Genomic DNA, 22,421 nt, shown 5'->3' with positions numbered 1-22,421 from the left:
ACAGTATAATGAGAACTGAAAGAGGATGTAACAACTGTATAGCATAGACAATATTTGCTTGAAATAAGCCAAAGGAACACAATAAATAACAGATTTTCTTCAAAAGAAGCAAAAAATGCACATCCTAAGGAAACCTAAGAGACTTAAAACTAATGGGGCAACAATGTTGTTGGCATTCACCAGTATGAGGTCTTAAGGTTGCTTAAAAGAGGTCTTGGCGTCTCACATTTATCAGAAGCTAAGAAGAATGAAATGCTTTTCTACATTAATACAGGTAAAAAACAAGCAGCAGAGGTGGAGGGAAATCCTGCTGCAGCACTGACATCGGCTGTGGAAGCATCGATGGGGTCAGAAGCTTCAGGTTGGAATTAGAAATCATTGATTGAAGTCTCCCAAATCTATAATCAGAATGGCATCAATGGATTCTCTTCTCTATCTCTTTGCAACCGTAGATGCATAAATTTTGATTCTCCTGAACTGCACAGAACAAAATAAATTTCAGCAGGGAAGAAAACTAAACATGAAAAACCGGGGGAGAGGGATTCATGAACAAACCAGACAGAAGTTGCATTGTTTCAATTCCTTTTTTTTTAATTTTTGGCTAAAAGATCATTTGTATTAAGAGAAAAAGAATAAAAAAATAAACAGAAAGAAGGCAATTAGCCAATTACAATAGCAGATTTATAGAGGACAGAGATGAAACTAACCCACCTTCGGCATTGCCATCAGCAGATTAGAATGTCTACAAGCCCTCCAACACCCCCCCTCCAAAAAAAAAAGAAATACATGCTTCTAACTGAAGCGGTATCTTGGGTGACCTACAACATCAATCTGCAGATCTAGATAGATCAAAGTTGGCCAGGAAGTCTAAATTCCATTTAAAAGAGATGAAGGAGGACAGAGTAGGGCTTAATGAAGGAAGGGGTTTTCATTGGGAGAAAGGGGGTGGGGGAGGCGAGAGACGAGGGATGAGAGGAGCAGACGGGGAGGGAATGGGGACACAGATGAAGAGAGTGGGGGGGGGGTATGTAAACATTTTGATTCCAAAACGAATATAATAGGAAAGGGGAAAATGAACAAAATAAGGAGGTAGTTCGCGCATACAATCCAGTCCTCTATGGTATAATATATAAGCTAAGGAAAGAAATAAGAAAGCTTTGAGACTTTGAACAGTACCAACAAACAATAACATTGAGAAAAAAGTTTCAGTAGAAGAAGGAAAGAAAGAGGGGAGAGAGAGAATAGCAGTTCATTATTCCATCAAAATTCATATACAACTAGAGTGTTTACATCTCTCATTATTCCATAAAATCTTACCAGGAACTAAAGGGTTTAAATCCTCTATAAAGTTTAATAAGAAAGAACAGAGGGAACTTTAAAAATAAATTCTTTTTAACTGCTTTGGAACTACTAACTTGACCCCAAGGTTTTAAAATTTGGAAACAAATGGCTGATCCCGATTCCAATTCTGGCTGATTTGAATTGGCCGATTCATGCTGAATTTCTAGGGTTTAGGCCAATTATGGTGTGTTCCCGAATACCGATTGAATATGAATTAGCACTTATTTGAACCATGTTTGACACCCTTTACTAAAGAGAAAGAAACTATTAAGAATAGAAACTCCTTCAAATACATTTAAATCAATTTAAGACTCATCTTAAAAACAAATCAAGACTTTCTACAAATATATGAAGGTCCCAACACTTAGAAAGTTAAGTAAACTTGTGCTATGCTGGGTACTGTCCGTATGCAGCATATGCACCATAGGTATATAAATATGAATCTTGAGCAGCACCATAGGTATATAAAGATGGTGCTGCTCAAGATTCATCTTTATATACCTATGGTGCAAATGGTGGATACGGACAGTACCCACAGCAGGCAAGAACCGTTACTTTGGTATCTGTACAATGTACATCATCTACTTCATTCGATATAGACTTGATTTTATATCTATATCTCATCAAATTTGAGTCAAAAGGACTGAATTTTTTCAAGCAATTAGACAATGACAACAACTAAACACACACACACACACACACACACACCCTCATTCACACCAAAAGAGAGTACTTTTAACCGAGACCTGTCCAATTCGGTGAAAATGTCAGATCATGAACCGACTAATAGTTTTTCATAAAGCATAGTGTGGTCAATTTCTTTCTCAACTCAATACAAATTTGTGGCAGTGTAAACATTGCTTATCCTTTCAGGAATTCATGACTTCGAAAAGTACTCCCCCATATGCTTAACACCTAGACACCCCATAGCAAGAATCTCTACAAACATCAGCAGAAAAATAAATAGACTCACCTCATCAGTTGTTGAGCTTCTACTCCGAACTATTTGTTGACCAATAATAGTTCCATGCGACCTTTTTATTGTTTCTTCAGCAGCAGCACAGCATGGGCTGAAAATGTCAAATAACAAAATAGGACAACCTTTTGTATAAAAGTCAGTAAATAAAGAGGGGATAAAGTTGTTAGAAAGGATATAACAATGAAGTATAAATGACATCAATAAAAAGACTAGCTTCTAGATTAACATTATTCAGCCGAACTATCAAGTGGTGTTAGTCTAGTTAAATAGCCATGAGTACACATGAACCATTAAAAAACGAGAACAAGCAGCACACATTTTTATCAGGCATTTTGAATCTTCTTAGATAAACAAGGCAAACGAGTAAAACAGATATTAATCTCACTAGGACATACCGAGTTCCAAATTGGACAAAACAACATCCTTAACCCAAGGGATATTAGCATAGACAAGTTCCCCAAACTGAGAATATATTTGCCTTAATCTCCTCCTGGCAAGGAAAGGGATGAATTGTTCAGACACAAACTTATCTCCCCTTCTTATACTCTATGTTTCTTCAGATGAAACATATTAGTTTCCAGGTCAATGTGTCTAAGACCTCAGCCATGATTGCCATTCGCCAATTTTGTATATATATACTACACATGCCAATATCATTGATCATAACAGGTTACTTAACTGACGACTCTTCAACCGGGCATAGGCCTAAAATCAAACGAAATTTAAATTTCATGGTGACAAATTGTGACGGTAACCTTAACCACAAACCTTATTCTTTTGTGCTGTCCAACTTTAGCTATATAGATTGGCATTTTATTACTGTGGTCCATCAGCATACTTCTTGAGCGACTTCTCTTGAATCAGAACTTGAATGGATGAGTCACTGATCAAGTGTGTAAGAGCTCAGAAGGCCAATCATCTATGTACCCCATGTTTGGCATGATTATTCAAATATATGACACCCAGCTATAAAGAGATCTGGCTCCAGGCTCTAATACTTGCACATAATCAATAAATTTTACAGCCACCAGCACACTTATAATTACAAGGTGGTTAACATTGAGGGCGTCCATTGAATTCTCAATATAGATGTAAGCAACAACAGAGCAGGAAGCTGGAGCTTTAGTACTTGAAGATGTGACCAACATACCTCTGAAATATTGTAACTGAATCTTAGTTTTGCTTAGTCTCCAGTAACTTTTCATTCTTCTGCATAGATCTCTCCAGAAACAAAGGATTGACAACACACGAGGGTGGTTTTTGGAAACTTTAGCTGACTCGATAAGACCCAAAGAAGAATAAACTTCTGAGCGTCTAGCCTGAAAATCAGGTGCAATGGTTCCCATATTCAAGTTGAACTGTCATAATACAAAGTAATATTATATCTAATTTATCATTAGTGAAGAGCGGAGAGATAGGCCTCCATATTCAAAAGCAATCTCATTCGCAGTAGGTACTCCAAACAAACTTAGATAAAATTCAAAAGCTATAGTTATACAAGGCTGCCATATTCTACCAACAAACATTAAACTTTCCCAGCAATGATAAGACATACAACACTACATTAAACACCAGGATTGAAACATGAATTTCAGGTCCAGCCAGATCAACCAAGTGGAAGATATATTTTCGTGAAAAGTTGATTTGAAGAATTAAATGAACTTTTCACTTCCTGAACACTACTTCCCCTGCCTCCCCCTGCAACTAATTTTTTTGTGGGTTTTCAGTCATTAGCAGTTTGCTGGTTATAGAGAAGAGGAGTAGGATCGTGGAGGTTTTCTCAGAAGAGGTTCAAAAGCTCTGGAATGAATGGGAGCTCCGGGTTCTGGTTGTTCTTAGCCTTCTATTACAAGTCATTCTCATCTTCTTGGGTAGTCGTAGAAAGTACATGGCTACTCTCTGGGTGCGAATTGTTCTTTGGTTATATTACTTATCTGCAGACACTGTAGCAACTACTGCCCTTGGTGCCCTCTCCCACGGTCAAGGACAGCCTGGCAGCACTGAACTAACGACTCTCTGGGCTCCATTTCTGCTTTTGCACCTTGGTGGTCCGGACACCATCACTGCTTACTCCTTAGAAGATAATGAATTGTGGCTCAGGCACTTTCTTGGACTAGTCCAACAAGTTGGTATTGCAGTTTATGTTTTGATCAGGTCATGGACTTATAGCTGAGTCTCCATTCTTACGATCTTCATGTTTGTCCCTGGAATTGTCAAGTATGGGGAAAGGACATGGGTTCTCAGGTTGGCAAGTAAGGAACATTTCAGAGACTCTATGCTTGATCGTCCAGATCCAGGCCCCAATTATGCCCAATTCATGAACGATTATGATTCTAAGCAAGCCAAAGGGTCCAGAGTCACTGTGGGAAGGATTGAAGATTTTCAGTTGGAAATGCTTGACGAACACGAAGAAGCTCATCAGCAGAAACCAAATAATCCTTCCAACAGCATAGGCAGTGAATCCAACCTTACTGATGCAGAGGTTTTGCCTAAAGCATATGAATTCTTTGAGACATTCAAGCGTCTCTTTGCGGATCTCATCTTAAGTGGTGATGACTGGAAGAAGAGCAGAGAATTCTTCCAAGACACTTCATCAAGAACATCTTTCAAAGTAATCGAGGTGGAACTCAGGTTCATATATGATTTACTTTATTCGAAAGCTGCCTTGATCTATTCTCTTCTAGGCTTGATTCTGCGTTGCATCAGTTTCTTGTCTGCAATCATTCTGCTCGTGGCCTTCTTGATGGGTGATAACCATCGATATTCAAATGTGGATAGAATCATAACTTACATCTTGTTCATCGGAGCATTGATTCTTGAGATTTATGCCATGTTCGTTCTGACTTTCTCTGACTGGGCATTCCTTTACCTAAGTAAGCACAAGATGCACATTCCTGTAGAGTCCAATGTTTTGGAGAAAACATTGTCTTACAGGAAAAGTGGTTGTTAGATCAAACACCAAGAAACACGAATAATAAAGAGACAATAGATCCGTACGACACAGAGATTTAACGAGGTTCACACACCAGAGTGATGTGCTACGTCCTCGGGCGAAGAAGAAGATGATTCACTATGCAGAAGAGAGATTACACCCTAGCAGCGACGAGGAAAAACTCGCCCTGAAACCCCAGCTGCGTGAAAACCCTAGAATACAATGACTTTCTCAACAAGCAACAGTACATTATATATACTCAAAAATCGTGGGTCGACCCATCGGGTCGCGGTTGATCCTATCGGCCCAACCCCTCTGCTTCCATCACAGATCTCAAAAAAATTCCCATTCGGGTCGCCACCAAAATATGTCGGATCGGGTCAATCTTCAAAACGGGTCAAGAATTCGAGACAAACTTAATAGTGGTCTAATTTAGTGGCACAGTATAACTTTTTAAGTGTTTCTGTGAAAGATAAACCACCCAAAATATTACCTAAAGTTCAAAGGCTCCTCCGTGTTGACAAATTACTAGAAAACTACTACTATAAATACTCTAAGGAAGTCTTCTTCAAGTCCAAAGAATTAATCTTCAAAGAGCTCAAGAGAAAATCAAGAAAAGTTGCCAAGATTGAGGATGTCAAGGATTTGTGCACAAGTAGAGGTGATGGTGTACTTGGAAATAATGGTCATCTTCAGGATAAGCTTAAGTGGAGTCTAAATGATATAGAATTTGATCAAAGCATTCTTCTTTGGCACATTGCTACAGATCTCTGCTACGAGTGTGATAATAATGTTTCTCCTTTCACGGAATTGCAACGTGAAACAAGCAAGTTATTATCAGATTATATGTTGTATCTTCTTATAATGTGTCCTTTTATGATGCCTGAAGGGATTGGGCAAATCAGGTTCAGGGATACTCGAGTAGAAGCAGAAAGGTTTTTCGAAGAAACAAAGTCAAAATTAGACAAAATTAAAGCTTGCAAGAAGTTGCTTGAGGTGAACACAGATATTCGACCCGTTGAAGTGAAAGGAGATCAAAGCAAGTCGGTACTATTTGATGCATGTAGGCTGGCAAAAACTTTGCTATCGTTTGAGGGAGAGAAGTTTGTTAAATGGGAGATAATAAGTCCTGTGTGGATCGAGATGTTGTCTTATGCTGCAAGTCAATGTAAAGGGACTAACCATGCTCAACAACTGAGAAGAGGTGGAGAATTTATCACTCAAGTATGGCTTCTAATGGCACATCTTGGTATTGCACAGCTATTTCAAATTTCACAAGGGCATGTAAGAGCCATGCTGATTTCCAGGTAACTAAGTTAGAAGAAGTCACTAAAATAAATAATTGGGAGTGTTGCTACTCCAGGATTTTCTTTTCCTTGTAGTATTTCATATTTGTAAAATGTCCACCATTATTGTTCTTAATGCCAGATTATATCATTGCCTTTCTATTGTTACCAACAACTCAAGTCTATTATTGTACTTAATTCTTTTTCTTGACATGTTATGAAAACTTGTTGAAATCTCAAATGGTTTATAGGTTAAGCTTAAGTATTAGATTTAGTTTTGACGAATTTTTAAGTTCCTCTCTTTTTCTTTGTGTTAACAAAGAAGGATGGGAGCAAAGGGAAAATAAAGGGGGATAATGTGAGGAACAATGGATCGAAACCAAAATCTCTTTGGAGCATGGGTTCTACTGCACTAAGCTCCGCAATTGTCCTTGGCATTTTATATACCATTTTTGTTGGGTTTAGCAACAGGCTCCTCTATGAAATCATCAATTAAAGAGATTTCATGTAAACATTTATTTTTAGCAATCATAGAAATTAGACAGAACGAAGTAGTAAAATAATTATATCAAATATATTAAGATAAGATCAAACTTACATATATAATAAACACTCAGATGTTGAAAACGGATAGAGGGACCTTCGCCCCAAGAAGCGTGTGGTTCTGAGTTTGACCCCTCTTACCTCCTTGGGGCCATTGACTCACGGGGGTGCTTAATGCTCTTCTCTACTTTCGGTGAAAGTTGAATGGTTCTCATTCAACCCCTGTATGACCCAGTTCATGTGGTTGTGGGGTCAGTATGGGCCCGCGAGACTAGTTAGGTTGAAGGTCTGGATACCCGTCGTTAGGAAAAAAAAATTGAAAAAGGAGAGAAACAACGACACATTGATGGAAAAAATTTGACAAGTTCCAACACACACTCATATCTCCTAAATATTTCTTTTACAATCTCACTCGCCCTCATATGATACAAACAAAAATCCAAGGCACTTTGAAATCTAAGGCACACACTTAATACTGACTGAAAGACATAGAATGAGAAAAAATTGATGATTGAAACTTCGTAGATGGCCCTGTTTTATAGCTTTTAGAAGCTTTTCAGACTTCAAATTTTTTCAAACGGATGCAATATATATATATTCAATGGGTACAAGAGAATAAATATGGTACTAGAAAGGAATATCCCAAGACTGAACAACATGCGTAGTTCTAGGAGTATCCAAGCACAATGTAGCATGGATATTAAGCTTGATCTGGACTTTGAAGGAGATAGAAGCCCAAAACTATTTAAGAATTCTTGATTTCTTGGTGTACATTCATAGTTTCTTTTTTTTTTTTCATTCAAATATGATAGATGGTGACACAAAAAGCAAGCTCGCTCACTTAGTGAAGGCAAGATTTTCCATAGGCCTTCAAAAACCATTGCCACTCCTACTCAAATTCAAGAGTCCTTTTAGGTGACTAGAATTTGTGAAGCATCCCTTCGCAAATCCAAGCAGAAAAGGTAGAAGTAAAGAATAGGTGATGAATGTTCTTATAGGCGTTCCAACATAAGCATTATGAAGCGGGAAAGGAGAGATGTTTATGTTGGAGGAAATTAAGACCGTATAAAGAGAGACGGGGTGAATGCTATCCATACCATGAAACTGCAAAGTTGTATATAATTATTTAACTGTACAACATCATAACATGGGACCATGTAAGACCATTGGAGTTCTAATGAGGTTCCAAGCTGAGGAAGAGGAAAACATGCCCAAACCCGATTCAGCCCAAGCAACTTGATCACCACTCCCTCGAGGTCTTCCAACAATATCTGGTTGAGTGTCCCATGCTTCAATCAGGCTAGGGAAGTAGGCTTGGCCACCAATCGCTTTTTAAAGATGATTGAGGATATTGTAGCCATTCTATCCATTCCCTAGTCATATATAATTTTGTCTTCATAGTTGTATATGACACCCCATGTGGATGCCAATTGTCCAACCGAAGAAGTGTAGAAGCCCTATCAATATTTGCCCTCTTCCTAATCACATGAGCCACCTAGAGAAGTCTGGATCAGGTCTTAGTAAGAGAACCATTCTCGTAAGGTGCCTGATCCACACATGAAATCTACTTGTTCTCTCTCTTCTTACAATAAATTTTTTACAGTGAGTGAATTCCATATGTGGATCAGGATTCAGGCACCGTAATGAGAATGATTCTCGTAGGAGGACCTGATCTAAACTCCACCTAAAGTCTATATTTTGAAAAGATCCCATACTCCATGTCCTGACCAAGTTCCCTAGCTAAGGTTGAGGACTATGGCAGAACCTTGATTGTAGCTGATGCTAGAAAAAGCAAGAATATGGTATTGCCGGTATTCAATAAAGTATCAGTCTGGGCCAATACCGATCTAATAACAATCTAGACGGGGCCATATTGGATGGATTTGCCCATGATTTCATTTATTTTTACCATTTTACCCTTAATCCATAGTGATTCACCAACATAGAAGCAGTCAAAGATCGATATCAGCATTGGCCGGAAACAATACAATCCGGCCTATTCATCCAATCCGATACTAATTCCTTAATCCATGCTTGGTACTGATACTAGCACAACAAGCTCTCTTGCATTTGGTACAAGAAGATTCCTTTTTATTGTTCTTATGTCACAAAGACACATGAGAAAGACGCAGTGTGGATCAAGGTTTGAAAAACATAGAATCGGAGGTAAAATTTGGCCAATGCCTTTTGTGATTCGAATTGACTAGAATGAATTGGAAATGTAGCAGATCAGAAAGAATCGGATTGAATCACCCAACTCAAGAATCAATTTTGATTGACTGATTCATGGTGTGGACCCCTAAGCTAGAAACGAACAATGTAGTTAGTTACCAAGATCTTCACAATAAAAATCGAAAGACATATATATATATGTTAAAGCAAACACCAACAAATACGAAGAAAACAAAGACACATCCTTGGTCAAAGAAGAAGATGTTTCACTACTGTGGAAGAGAGGTTACAATGGAGATCACTCAAATACACCCAAATTGCAGCAAGAGCACTCGCCCAGAAACCTTAGTTCAAAAAATCCCTAAATTACAATGCTTGCTCAATAAGACGATAGTACATTATATATATTCAAGTTTACCAAGATCATGGTGGTGGACTCTCTCTCTTTCTCTCCATCTAAGAGCTTAAGCTTCTAGATTTGAGATTCGACTTGATATCGAGTTGTGGTAATACATTTATATGTACAGTCCAATTTTTTATTAAAAAAAATTATGTACAATCCAGTTGTGAGGGACCATATGTACCAGATATGGCCGTGCGAGTGAAGTGCGCTAGAGAATAACCTCACGTCAATTAGGATTTAGGATTTAAATAAAAAAGATGTACCTGTTTACCCATATAGGAATGAACGTTATAATAGTAGTGGATACATTTTTTAACAATGGCCAACTTGGAGAGGACATGGTACTCTGCCTCAGGAAGTGAGGTCTCGTGATCAAACTTTCGCTATTGCACCTAACTTCTTGGGATCACCACATGAGAGTTTCCGTCTCGAACTGACTTGATCATGTGTAAGCAGTATCACAGTGACACCAGGGATTAGTCGGGTCAAAAATCCAAACACCCTGGGTATAAAAAATAAATAAATATATATATATATATATAGCAAAGAAGAAATTGAATAAGTAGCTACAAGTACAACTGAACATTTGTAGATAGATTCGATAAGCACTTCAAGATGGAAATAACAAATTAATTTAAAAAAAAGGCTAACCAAATCAAGCAAATGATGTAACTGACCAAATCAACACAACCATTTAAGTCCTGTAGAAAAAAAATAGATCTAGTAAACCATAAATAAATAGATTTGGGTATATGCAGTAGATCAGTCAAGAGCACTATACTATAATTCTCCTAGCTATCATCCAAGAAACAAGAACAGTAAATATTTTAATGTCAACAATTGACAAACATATTAGATACAGAGAATGAATTAGTGGACCAAGCAAATGACCCTCAAAGCTGCAGACAGTTTTAAGTAACTCCCAATTATAAAGGGCTTTATCAGAAAAGCCATAGATCATGGGTTCTAAACTATTTAGAGAGAGACAAGATAGCCACCATAAACCATATATTTTCCTCTGTATCTAATATGTTTGTCAATTGGCTGGGTCTTTCATCTCTTTTGGTTACCAGTTTCTGGCCCTCTAGGCTTTCATTTTTTCGATAATGTTACTGAAATGGGTAGCCCTTGGGGCCCAAAGTAATTTATTTTTTTATATTTACAATGAACAGAGAAGAATGCATAGCAGTCCCCCAAATGAGGGGCACAATGAAAAGGAAAAAAATTGTATACAAAAACCAGCCTCAAGGGTATTCCTATAAGCAATATGCAACTGGATAGGAAGATCCTAATACTGAACAACATGCCTATTTTTAGGAGTTTCCAAGCATGATGTAGCATGGAGATCAAGCTTGCTCTGGACTTTGAAGGAGACCAAAATCTATTAAAGAGTTCTTGATTTCTTGGTCTACATTCTTAGTTTTTATCCATTTAAACATGATAGATAGTAGCATAGAAAGCAAGCATGCCCACTTGGTCAAGGCAAGATTTTCCATAGAAGGTCTTCAAAACCCATTACCACTCCCGATCAAAATCAAGAGTCCTTCTTGGTGACTAGTATTGCGAAGCATCCCTTCCCAAATCAGAGGAGAAATGGGAGAAGCAAAGAACAGGAGATAAATGTTCTTTGGGGCGTACCAACAGAAGCATCATGTGGCAAGAGAAGAGAGATGTTTATGTTGCAGGAAAGATTGTGTTAGGAGACCATTTAACCATACAACATCATGACACATGACCAATTCCACCCGAGCTCTGATAAGATTCCAAGCCAAGGAAGAGGAAAACATGTCCAAACCCGAACCACTCCCTCAAGGTTATCTGAAAATATCTAATAGAGAGCCCCATTCTTCAATTAGGCTAGGGGGAGAAGTAGGTTAGGCCACTAATTGCCTTTAGAGATGATTGAAGATATTGTAATCATTCTGTCCATTCCTGAGTCATATCTGATTCTATCCCCATACTTTGATTGTGGCTGATGCTAGAAAATGAAAAATATGGTGTCGACCAATGCCTATTCTGATTCTTCTAAATGAACATCCGGAACAGCAAGAGCAGCAATTGAACATTCAGAATAAAGACTGCAATGGTACATTGAGAACTGAAAGAGGATGGCACAACTGTACGCATAGACAATATTTGCTTGAAATTAGCAAAATGAAACAATAAAAAACAGAGTTTCTTCAAATGAAGCAAAAAAAAGCATATCCCGTAAATGTCGTTGGTGTTCACCAGTATAAGGCCCAAAAGTGGCTCAGAAGAGGTCTTGGTGTCTACATGTCTCAACAGCTAAGAAAGAGAAGACGTTCTGCATTGCTTTTCTACAACAATACAAGTCAAAAACCAGTAACAGGGGTGGAGGTAAATCCTGCTGCAGCACTGTCATTGGCTGTGGAAGCCTTGATAGCGGTCAGAAGCTTCAGACTGGAATTAGAAATCATCAACTGATGTCTCCCAATTCTGGAAGGAGAGTGGTATCAATGGTTTCTCTATCTCTGCACAACCGTAGATGCGTAAATCTTGATTCTCATGAACTGCACAGAACAAAATAAATTTCAGCAGGGAAGAAAACTAAACATTAAAAACCAAGGGAGAGAGATTCGTCAAGGGAATGGCTGATACCGATTCCAATTCTGGATAATTCGAATTGGCTGATTCATGCCAAATTTCTAGGGTTTAGGCCAATTACGGTGGACTGCCGGCTACTCATTGAATCAGAATCGGCACTTATTTGAACCTTGCTTGACACCCTTTCTTTAAGAGAAAGAAACTATTAAGAATAGAAACACATTTGAATACTTTTAAATCAATTTAAGACTCATCAGAAAAAAAAAAATCAGTACTTTCTACAAATATATGGAGGTCCCAGCACTTAAAAAGTTAAGTAACTTGTGCTATGCAGGGTATTGTCTATATCCAGCATATGCACCATAGGTATATAAAAATGAATCTTAAGCAGCACCATCTTTATAGTGCTGCTCAAGATTCATATTTATATACCTATGGTGCAAATGCTGGAAACGGACAGTAACCACAGTAGGCAAGAACCGTTACTTTGGCTTCTGTAGAATGTCCATCATCTATTTCATTAAATGTAGACTTGATTTTATATCTAGATCTCATCAAGGTTGAGTCAAAAGGACTGAATTTTTTCAAGCAATTAGACAATGACAACCACTAAATACACACACACACACACACACACACCCACATCCACACCAAAAGAGAGTACTTTTAACCGAGACCTGTCCAATATGGTGAAAATGTCAGATCATGAACCTACTGATAGTTTTTCATAAAACATAGTTTGGTCAATTTCTTTCTCAACTCATTACAAATTTGTGGCGGTGTAAACATTGCTTATCCTTTCAGGAATTCATGACTTCGAAAAGCACTTCCCCATATTTTAACACCTAGACACCCCATAGCAAGAATCTCTACAGACATCAGCAGAAAAATAAATAGCTTTACCTCATTAGTTGTTGAGCTTCTACTCCATAAAAGGCGAACTATTTGTTGACCAATAATAGTTCCATGCGACCTCTTTATTTGTTTCTCCAGCAGAGGCACAGCATGGGCTGAAAATGTCAAATAAAAAATTAGGACAACCTTTTGACTTCTAGATTAACATTATTCAGCTGAACTATAAAGTGGTGTTAGTCTAATTAAATAGCCATGAGTACACATGAACCATTAAAAAAAGAGAACAAGCAGCACACATTTTTATCAGAGATTTTGAATCTTCTTAGATAAATAAGGCAAATGAGTAAAACAGATGTTTAATTTTACAAGGACATACCGAGTTCCAAATTGGACAAAACAACATCCTTAACCCAAAGGATATTAGCATAGACAAGTTCCCCAAACTGAGAATATATTTGCCTTAATCTCCTCCTCCGCAACATTAGGATACAAACCACAATATCTGCAATAGAGAGATAAGGTATTAGAAATGAAAAAAAAAAAAAAAAAACTAGGGTTCCTGCAAAAGACATACTTGTTTGCAAACTTGAAAAGCTTAATGGCAGAGAGCTGCATCCTAGTCGGTCAGATGCTGCAAGGAAAGGGACGAATTGTTCAGACACAAACTTATCTTCCCTTCTTATACTCTATGCTTCTTCAGATGAAACATATTAGTTTCCAGGTCAATGTGTCTTAAGACCTCAGCCATGATTGCTATTCGCCAATTTTGTATGTATATACTACACAGGCCAACATCATTGATCATAACAGGTTACGTAACAGCCGACTCTTCAACCAGGCATAGGCCCAAAATCAAACAGAATTTAAATTTCATGGTGCCAAATTGCGACGGTAACCTTAACCACAAACCTTATTCCTTTGTGCTGTCCAACTTTAGCTATATAGATTGGCATTTTATTACTGTGGCACATCAGCATACTTCTTGAGCGACTTCTTATCCAAGACGTCCTGAATCAGAACTTGGATGGATGAATCACTGATCAAGTGTCATGTTGATAGTAAGAGCTCAGAAGGCCAATCATCTATGTTCCTCATGTTTGGCATGATAATTCAAATATATGACACCCAACTATAAAGAGATCTGGCTACAAGCTCGAATACTTGCACATAATCAATAAATTTTACAACTACCAGCACACTCATAATTACAAGGCAGTAAACATTGAGGGCGTCCATTGAATTCTCAATATAGATGTAAGCAACAACAGAGCAGGAAGCTGCAGATACCTCTGAAATATTGTAACTGAATCTTTCTTTTGCTTAGTCTCCAGTAACTTTTCATTCTTTTGAACAGATCTCTCCAGAAACAAAGAAAGGATTGACAACACTCGAGGGTGGTTTTTGGGAACTTTAGCTGACTCGATAGGACCCAAAGAAGAATAAGCTTTGGAGAGTCTAGCCTCAAAATCAGGTGCAATGGTTCCCATATCCAAGTTGAACTATCATAATACAAAGTAATGTTTTATCTAATTTATCATTAGTGAAGGGTGGAGAGATAGGCCTCCATATTCAAAAGCAATCTCATTCACAGTACGTACTCCAAACAAACTTAGATAAAATTCAAAAGCTATAGTTATACAAGGCTGCCATATTCTACAACTAAACATTAAACTTTCCCAGCAATGATAAGACATACAACACTACATTAAACACCTGGATTGAAACATGAATTTCAGGTCCAGCCAGATCAACCAAGTGGAAGATATATTTTTTACTGGTTTCATCCATATCAGACTAGTCTTTCAAGTCTCTCCCAGTTGCTGATCACGCCCATGGTCAGACAAGATTTCATTTAGATTGGTTATAAAATAGGAATTTATCAAGACATATGACGACAACATGATCAAGCACTTCATAGAGATATACTCTACAAATAAAATTTCATGCAAGGTTAATCATTACTCCATTGGAGTACGGGCTTTTGAAGATCTGAATTATTGTCAAAAAATGAACCATGCATTTATTTGTATGAAAGGTTACATGCATTCAGTTACTAGTTATGAAGGATTGGAATCTCATAGTACTGAAAAAATATCGGAGAGGGTTCCCTGAAAGGCAGCGTGGCCTTGCATTAACGTGGGGACCAATGGAAGCGCACACTGAAACATCAACAGGGGTGGGATTTCCATTTCATGAGGAGCAGGGTGGTCATTTTATCCCCATGTCTGGGTGCAGGGGTTACCTGCCTTTCAAGCTTCTCTTTCCCAAAAAAATATTTAACAAGTTTTCTTGAATCTAGTGAGGCAGCACACTTATATCTCCACAATCTGCTACTAGTGTATCATGAGCTCCCTCTGTCCCTGATTTCTCCGCTAATGAATTAGAGTAATAATATTACAAGAAAAGGAGCATAGAACATGTAATTAGCCTCTGCAAACATAACTAGTAAAAATCTCATAATGGAAGAAAATAGACACATGAACATTCCAATCGAGAAATTAACATGGACAAAATTGGAATTTTAAAAACTTAATAATATACCCATTATCCCGCAAGAGAAGAAGCAATTCTCTGAAGATCTAGGGCTGAAGCCGCAACAAAAAAGAAGAAGCTAAAAAAAAAAAACTGTTGTTAGAGAACATATTAGGTAAAAATGAAGAAAGAAGAAAAGAAAACAAACAATTATAGAAGAACAAGGGACATATGTATAACAACTCCTATGAGAATAGTTACCTCTCTCACTCTCCTATGATTGCTTGTGCAATCTCCTCATTGACCTATTGATCAAATGAATCTTCAATCAAAATTAGTTGCATTAAATCTGTAATTAATAGTCATTGTAACTTTTTCTAAGTTGTGATTGCATACTGGAAAGAGCCTATGCATTCTTCTACTTTTCGTCTTTCAGCTCTTGCTTCATCTTTTTTTTAACTTCCGCCAGTGCTTCCATCAACTTCTTTCTTTCTTCCACGACTTCTTGCTTTCTTCCACCACTTCTTGCTTCAACTCTGCCATTTGACACTGCAACTTTGTGTTCTCCCGCATCTTTGTTAGTCCAAGGTCCTTTGGCTTACTCCAACTCCGAGCAAGCGCACTTGAACACGAAGATGCCTTCTTTGATTGCTTTGTAATTTCTTGTTTCTTTGGGCAACTGACTCAACTCATCATTGAGCTTTGTCTACAAATAATTGTAAATGAAGTTAGCAAAAAATAAATAAATAAAGGTCTTTACAGCAACAAATACATAACATAGAAATAAATACCGTTGTTTCTTATGAAGCCCCATCTAATGGCTGTTAGTTCTTCTCCTTATGTCTAATCATAAATATTCTTGAACCTTGAAGGCTTCTCACCTTCAGGGCCCTCTGTTGAACCAAAAAAAAAAAATTGTTACATGTTACTTCAGAATTATCATTTATATGTATTTGTGTACAAGAAATGTATCGTAATATTGTAAAGATGGGTAAAACTTCTTTGCCCAGCAGTATGACTAATTTTTTGTTTTGATCTGCTCTCATTATTTCATATACAAATATCCCACTATATCGAATAACATAAATGACCTATGTGCCAGCCACAGTTAACAATTAGAAATGCATTCTAGGCAAATAAATAAATCCTACCTCATTTTTCTCATTCTGCCACTTAGTTATGAGCTCTTTCCACTGATCTAGTAGAACACGAGTATCACATTTCTCAATTAACTCGTAGCTATCACATCTATCAAATATTTCAGCCTTCCATTCGACCTTAAAGGCTTTCCACTGTAGACCCATTTCTTACCAACAACATCAATTTCATATTTCCCCTACAAGACAATGTACTATAGAAAATTAAAATCATCAAATCAAAACACAAAAAGTATAAGTACCATAGAGCTTGAATGGACATATGGGTTGTCACCTAAACTGCATTTTCTTCCAAAGTGCTCTAGCACTTTCCACCAGTCGGGATAATTACAAGGCAGCACAAAACTGTTCCTTACGATGGTTCCCATTCAAGTAATGAATCAGGGTGTGATATGACGAATGCCTTGATGGTGCTTATTGAGGTCTCCTCTCTTCCTTGGATGATCCACAGATTTATCAACTCCCTAGCTTCCCCGATAACAGTACCTCTCTGCTGAAATGGAATGCATCCAACACTGTTATATAATACAGAAATACAGCTTCGCTGGGTTGCTTTTGGGGGTGGAGTGTGGGGGAAGAAAAGAAAATGTATTTCTCAAAAACTTTACAATTACATCTTCCGAATAACAACCCCAAAACAAGAAGCTCCAAATGCCTTTCTCAAAAACTTTATAATTGCATCTTTCCAATGACAGACCCAAAACAAGTAGCTTCAAATAGCTTTCTCATAAAAACCCCAACATAACAGAATCCACCCACATGGCCTTTTCCCTTTCAAACTACTCCTCATACTTGACATCAATTCAACTGAAGCTTAGATCTCTACCAACAAATCCCTTAGTTACAAAGCCAAATTTCTGGATACTTAGCTAAAACAAGCGTTGGAACATACAAGAATTTTTCATCTTCCACTTCTACATTCATGACCACCACAAACAATTCAAATACACAGAAAAGGTGAAGAGAAGAATCAAATCCTAATCAACACGATAATAAATTATAGACTTAAAAATCAATTCTTGAAGTAGACATCACCAACAAAATCTTGAGTAAACCAGGAAGGAATTTAAGGTTCTCAGAGAGAGAGACAGAGAGAAGTGTGTGTTCACAAATGAGGCTTGAAGAAATAGATACGAAATGGTAGCCGGAGGGCCAAGCCCGTGTACTTCATTAAAACCATTGAATAAACACAATTTTCTATTTGGGCCTTCCTATGGCTCTGGTTCCTCTACCCAAAACTTGAATAAGATTCATTTTTTCTTTCAAAACAAAAATGTAAAAGTAAGAAGGAGAATTATCTGCCTTTGAAGTTTGAACAAAACTATAAGATGTGAAATTCATCCAAAAGGAAAGGAAAAAATTCATCCAAAATGAAAAATATTGTTGCTAGGAGGGAAACAATGAGATATTACAATTCATAGGCTCAAAAGGAATGCATGCATAAGGAGGGCCAAGAGTAAAGATAATTTGAAAGATGTTTGTATGTCAATGTAAGAGAAGAAATGGACCCAGATCTCACAGAGGACCAATAGCCAACCACAACCATCCCATGAACAAGACTTTGTATCCATTAAAAAACACGAGTCTTAACTCCAACAACAAACAAAATCGAAATTTAGAGAAAATGCAGGGGAAAGAAGAAATAAGTAGCTAAACAAACACTAGATTTTCAAGCATTGGTCGAAAATGAAAATTCAAAAGCAAAAAAATTAGTTGAATGTACGAGAAAACGGACCTGTAGTGTGGAGGAGTAAGGATGATGTGAACAAGAGGATTAAGACGCATCATTTATGGTCTCCAGGTAAGGACAGTCTCTTATGTTTAGTTTTCTTAACTTTCTTTCTTTCAGTTCTATTACCACGTTCTCGAAAGACTCCAATTCAGAGCACTTCCAAATAACCAGCACTCTAAGTGACGGGAGATTCTCCAATCCGTATGGAAGGGTTTGTAGTTTTGAACAATTCGAAATGATCAGCTCTTTTAATGAGTTCAGGGCTTGAATCCCCAAGAAGTCCTCCCCAGGAAAAAGCTTGATGAGGTTATGACATCCCCAGATGGTCAACTTCTCAAGTGCTGAGAGAAACCCCAACCCTGTGGACAAATCTTTTAGTTTCGGACACTCGATCAACCAAAGTACTTGTAAGGATGTCATCTGTTGCAAATTTTCCAGGAATGACGTCAATTTAAGGCATCTTTGGATGTACAGAGATCGAAGTGATGAGAGGTCTCCCAAGCCTTCTGGTAGAGTGGTTAGATTAGAACAATCAGATATTTCCAATAGACGGAGGTTTTGGAGGTTTCTCAATCCCTCAGGTAGAACTTCTAGATTAGGACAACCAATTATAGCCAACACACGAAGGGTTGAGGGTTTCCCCAATTCCTCTGGCAATTTTTCCAGATTATCACAACCTTTTATCTTCAATGTATCTAGTGATGCTAAGTGTTGCATCCCTCCAGGCAAAGACTTCAACCTATTGCAACTCGAAATTTCCAATACCTCTAGTAACGAGAGGTTGGCGAGGCCGTCCGGTAGAGCTCTCAAATTTGAACAATGTTCAATCTTCAGCTTTTGTAACGACATCAATTCTTTCATCTCGTCAGGAAAAGAGATCAATGAATCACATCCATTGATCTCCAATTCTTTAAGTGATGTAAGTTTTGCAATTCCCCCAGGTAGAGCCCATAGATATGCACAACCAACTATGCTCAGCTTTTGCAGCGATTTCCAGTGTTGCATCTCTTCTGATAAAGACTCAAGCTTAGGGCATTCCCTAATTGAAAAGTGTTGAAGAGATGAGAGATGTCCTATGTCCTCTGGCAATTTCTTTAGATTTGGACAAATTTCTATCTGCAAGTGATGAAGCAACGAAAGGTTTTCTAAGCCTGTTGTCAAAACCATTCGATTTGCACAATTTTCTATATGCAGTGTCGTCAGTGATTGCAAGAGCTTCTCTGGTAAAGTTGTAAGACGATCACAACTTTCGATCCACATCTTCGCACTACGAAGATTGGGTATGTTGTTCATTTGTTCATCTCGTGAGGAACCCACTTGATGCTCTTCCTGATTTGTGCCCTTCTTCACTCCAAGAGATTTCAGCTTATCACATCCCTTGAATTCCAAAAGCTCCAAGTGCATGAGACCCTCAACTCCTGCATACTCCAGATTTTCACAATATGAAATCATCAATTTCCGAAGAGATCTCAAGCCTGTCATATCCAAAGACTTTCACATGGTGACATGAGTAAATAGAGAGTTCCTGTAAATTTGAGAGATGTGAACTCCCATTATTCAACCAAGTAGGGAGTTCGGTGCCACTGAAACGTACTATCCTCAGAAGAAACAGATTTTGATGAGGTTGGAGCTCCTCCAATATATGGTCTTGTTTCCTGCTTTCCTCGTTGGAACAAACATGCCAATCTGATTCCCATTCTAATGTCAACTCTTGGAGTTTTTGTTTGTCCTTCAAATTTGCTGCTTTAGCATCTTCTCTACTTTTCACATTGTTGAGACCAATTAAACTCAAACTTCCTCCAAGTTGTAGTAGACATCCTAGTTCATCAATACCAGCTTCATCACCGGTGGTTACATTCATGTTGCCCACCTTAAATGAAGTCAAGATTTTAAGGTTACGCAGTCGCCCTAAACCTTTTGGAAATCTTTGAAGAAATCTACAATGTAACAGCTTCAGAGTTTGCAAATGGTAGAGTTTGGAAATGGAAGCAGGTAATGCTTTAAACCGACCATGGGAAAGATCAAGATACCTCAAGTGTATTAACTCTCCAATTGAGGATGGCAACTCATCTTTGTTGACGTGTTTGAGTTCTAGTACACGTAGGCTCTTAGAAAAGTGACCATGATAAGAAATATCATCAGGAAAATCAAGAACCAATCGAAAATCAAGAATGCAATGACGAGGAGTTGGTAGATCCTGTACAAAATTACGGAAAGAGGCATCCATCGTGCATTCTAATGGTTCACCATTATCATCGAATTTGACAACTCGAAGGAAGGACCTAAGCACCAATGATTTGAAATATGCATTACCTATATCCTCCTCTTCCATTAATATTACATCATCATGATCTCCACCACCATTATCATTAATGGATGATGATGCTTCTTGTTCTAGGAAACCTTGAGCCATCCATAATTGAATCAATTTCTTCTTCTCGATTATAAAATTCTTGGGAAAGACTGAGCAATATGAAAAGCATCGTTTCAATGGTGACTCCATGTCATTGTAACAAATCTTCAGTGCAGACTCAATAACTGAATCGCTATTGCTATGTAGTGCTTTCATAGTTTTTAGGATAGTTGTCCAGTCTTGTATATTTGTTTTGAAGCGCATCATGGCACCTAGAATTGTTAAAGCGAACGGAAAACCTTGGAATTCCTCAACTAATTCCAATCCTATTCTGACTAGATTTGGAGTCTCTAGTACTGCACTTCCTCTCCCAAATACATTTCTCCTGAACAATGCCCAACTTTCTTCTATTGATAGTCTGCTTAATTCATATGGTGGAATTGTCCCCATTATTCTTGCAGTTCTTCGATAATCTGTTGTTACAATAATTGTGCTCCCTTTGGAGCCAACTCTTAACAAAGTTTGTAAATTATCCCATCTTTCTTTTTCTGGTAGCCCCCGGAACCACACGTCAGTCAACACAAGTAAAAACCTTTTCCCACTCAAAATCTCTTCTAACATGTGCTGTAAATCACCACCACCCATACCACCCATACTTCTTCTAAGAGACTGTTCAACTATTTCTGTTACAATGTCTCTCAAGTGCAAGAACCACACAGTACCAACCCAAAATCTGAGATCAAAATGCGACTTAATTGACTCGTCATCGAAGACCAGCTTTGCTAGTGTTTTCTTGCCAATAAATAGGTCCCCTAGTATAGGGAGGACAGAGATGAGCATTTGTTGTCGATTATTAATAATAATATTAACAATCTTTGTTTTGTCCTCCTCCGCTCTGCTTCCAACTTTTACTACTGCTTCATCCCCACTTCTATTTTTATATACTTGTTGGAAAGCATAATCAATATCACCGATATTTATTCGAACCTCAGGGGAATAATCAATATCGGGGAATGCCATTTTCATATCATCTAGCACATGTTGGAAATTCTTGATTTTACGAGGTAGTGACAAGGAATTACACTTAATAATATTGCATACCTTTCTGTTGATCATGCAATACAAATCAGCCTTCTCCTCCTTCATTTGAATAATTCTCGTGGTGGCATGAGCTTCATATGACAACTCGTCCAACATGTCATCTGCTTCGCAATATAATACTGTAATCTGGTTCAACCAGCCCCTTACATCAGCAGTATACCCTCTCCGCAATCGTCGCCATTCTAAATCCATGAGTATCACTTTGGCCTCTCTTACAATACGCTGAAGCTTTTCATACTCCTCCTGAACACCTCGTCCGAGAGTGGTAGAAGAGATCATCAACTTTTTACCAGCAGCTGCATAATCTCTCATACCCATTTTTCCTATATGTAAGAAGCAGCAATCGATCAATTCACGAGTAGAAACCCAATTAAAAATAAGAAAAGCATAAATAAATTTTAGACAGTTCAAGAATGGAAGAGATCATCAAGTATTTACCATAATCTCTCATAGCCAGTTTTCCTATATATATGCGTGTAAACAAAAGCAATCAATTCAGTAGAAAGCATAAAATGCACACACACAGATTA

At 37.8% G+C, this 22,421-nt stretch overlaps 2 protein-coding genes and 1 pseudogene across 3 annotated transcripts; 1 reads left to right on the top strand and 2 right to left on the bottom strand.

The window, feature by feature from the left end:
• Window positions 1-41: 41 nt before the first annotated feature.
• Window positions 42-20,535, bottom strand: LOC122072894 (disease resistance protein RPP5-like). 2 transcript variants are annotated; one of them, XM_042637326.1, is made up of 16 exons: window positions 18,441-20,535; window positions 16,980-17,195; window positions 16,700-16,884; window positions 16,340-16,441; window positions 15,945-16,254; window positions 15,810-15,853; window positions 15,618-15,687; window positions 13,986-14,112; window positions 13,651-13,707; window positions 13,453-13,578; window positions 13,125-13,231; window positions 11,886-12,187; window positions 9,920-10,158; window positions 3,471-3,639; window positions 2,315-2,411; window positions 42-477 (listed from the first exon to the last, which is right to left on the bottom strand). In XM_042637326.1, the coding sequence occupies exon 1, from the start codon at window positions 19,917-19,919 to the stop codon at window positions 18,480-18,482; it is 1,440 nt and encodes a 479-aa protein (XP_042493260.1). In that variant the 5' UTR covers window positions 19,920-20,535; the 3' UTR covers window positions 42-477; window positions 2,315-2,411; window positions 3,471-3,639; window positions 9,920-10,158; window positions 11,886-12,187; window positions 13,125-13,231; window positions 13,453-13,578; window positions 13,651-13,707; window positions 13,986-14,112; window positions 15,618-15,687; window positions 15,810-15,853; window positions 15,945-16,254; window positions 16,340-16,441; window positions 16,700-16,884; window positions 16,980-17,195; window positions 18,441-18,479. The 2 variants fall into 2 exon arrangements, with proteins under 2 accessions (XP_042493260.1, XP_042493261.1); XM_042637327.1 differs by lacking the exons at window positions 3,471-3,639; window positions 9,920-10,158; window positions 11,886-12,187; ... (2 more) ...; window positions 13,651-13,707; window positions 13,986-14,112 and having other exon boundaries at window positions 14,364-15,687.
• On the top strand, window positions 4,046-5,370 carry LOC122072896 (annotated as a pseudogene).
• Window positions 19,932-22,407, bottom strand: LOC122074336 (putative disease resistance protein RGA3). Its single transcript, XM_042639162.1, has 3 exons — window positions 22,330-22,407; window positions 20,048-22,214; window positions 19,932-19,962 (listed from the first exon to the last, which is right to left on the bottom strand). The coding sequence occupies exons 1-3, from the start codon at window positions 22,340-22,342 to the stop codon at window positions 19,932-19,934; spliced, it is 2,211 nt and encodes a 736-aa protein (XP_042495096.1). The 5' UTR covers window positions 22,343-22,407.
• Between the last annotated feature and the right edge of the window lie 14 nt (window positions 22,408-22,421).

The sequence above is a fragment of the Macadamia integrifolia genome, chromosome 3 (assembly GCF_013358625.1).
Source record: "Macadamia integrifolia cultivar HAES 741 chromosome 3, SCU_Mint_v3, whole genome shotgun sequence".
NCBI classification, from domain to species: Eukaryota; Viridiplantae; Streptophyta; class Magnoliopsida; order Proteales; family Proteaceae; genus Macadamia; species Macadamia integrifolia.
This window is presented reverse-complemented; position numbering and strand designations above follow the sequence as displayed.

Coding starts and splice junctions, on each gene's coding strand:
- LOC122074336 (XM_042639162.1), bottom strand. Junction 19,963..20,047: donor CTCCAACCTCATCAAAATCT/GTTTCTTCTGAG, acceptor TCAAATTTACAG/GAACTCTCTATTTACTCATG.
- LOC122072894 (XM_042637327.1), bottom strand. CDS start 19,919: ATGACAGGCTTGAGATCTCTTCGGAAATTGATGATTTCATATTGTGAA.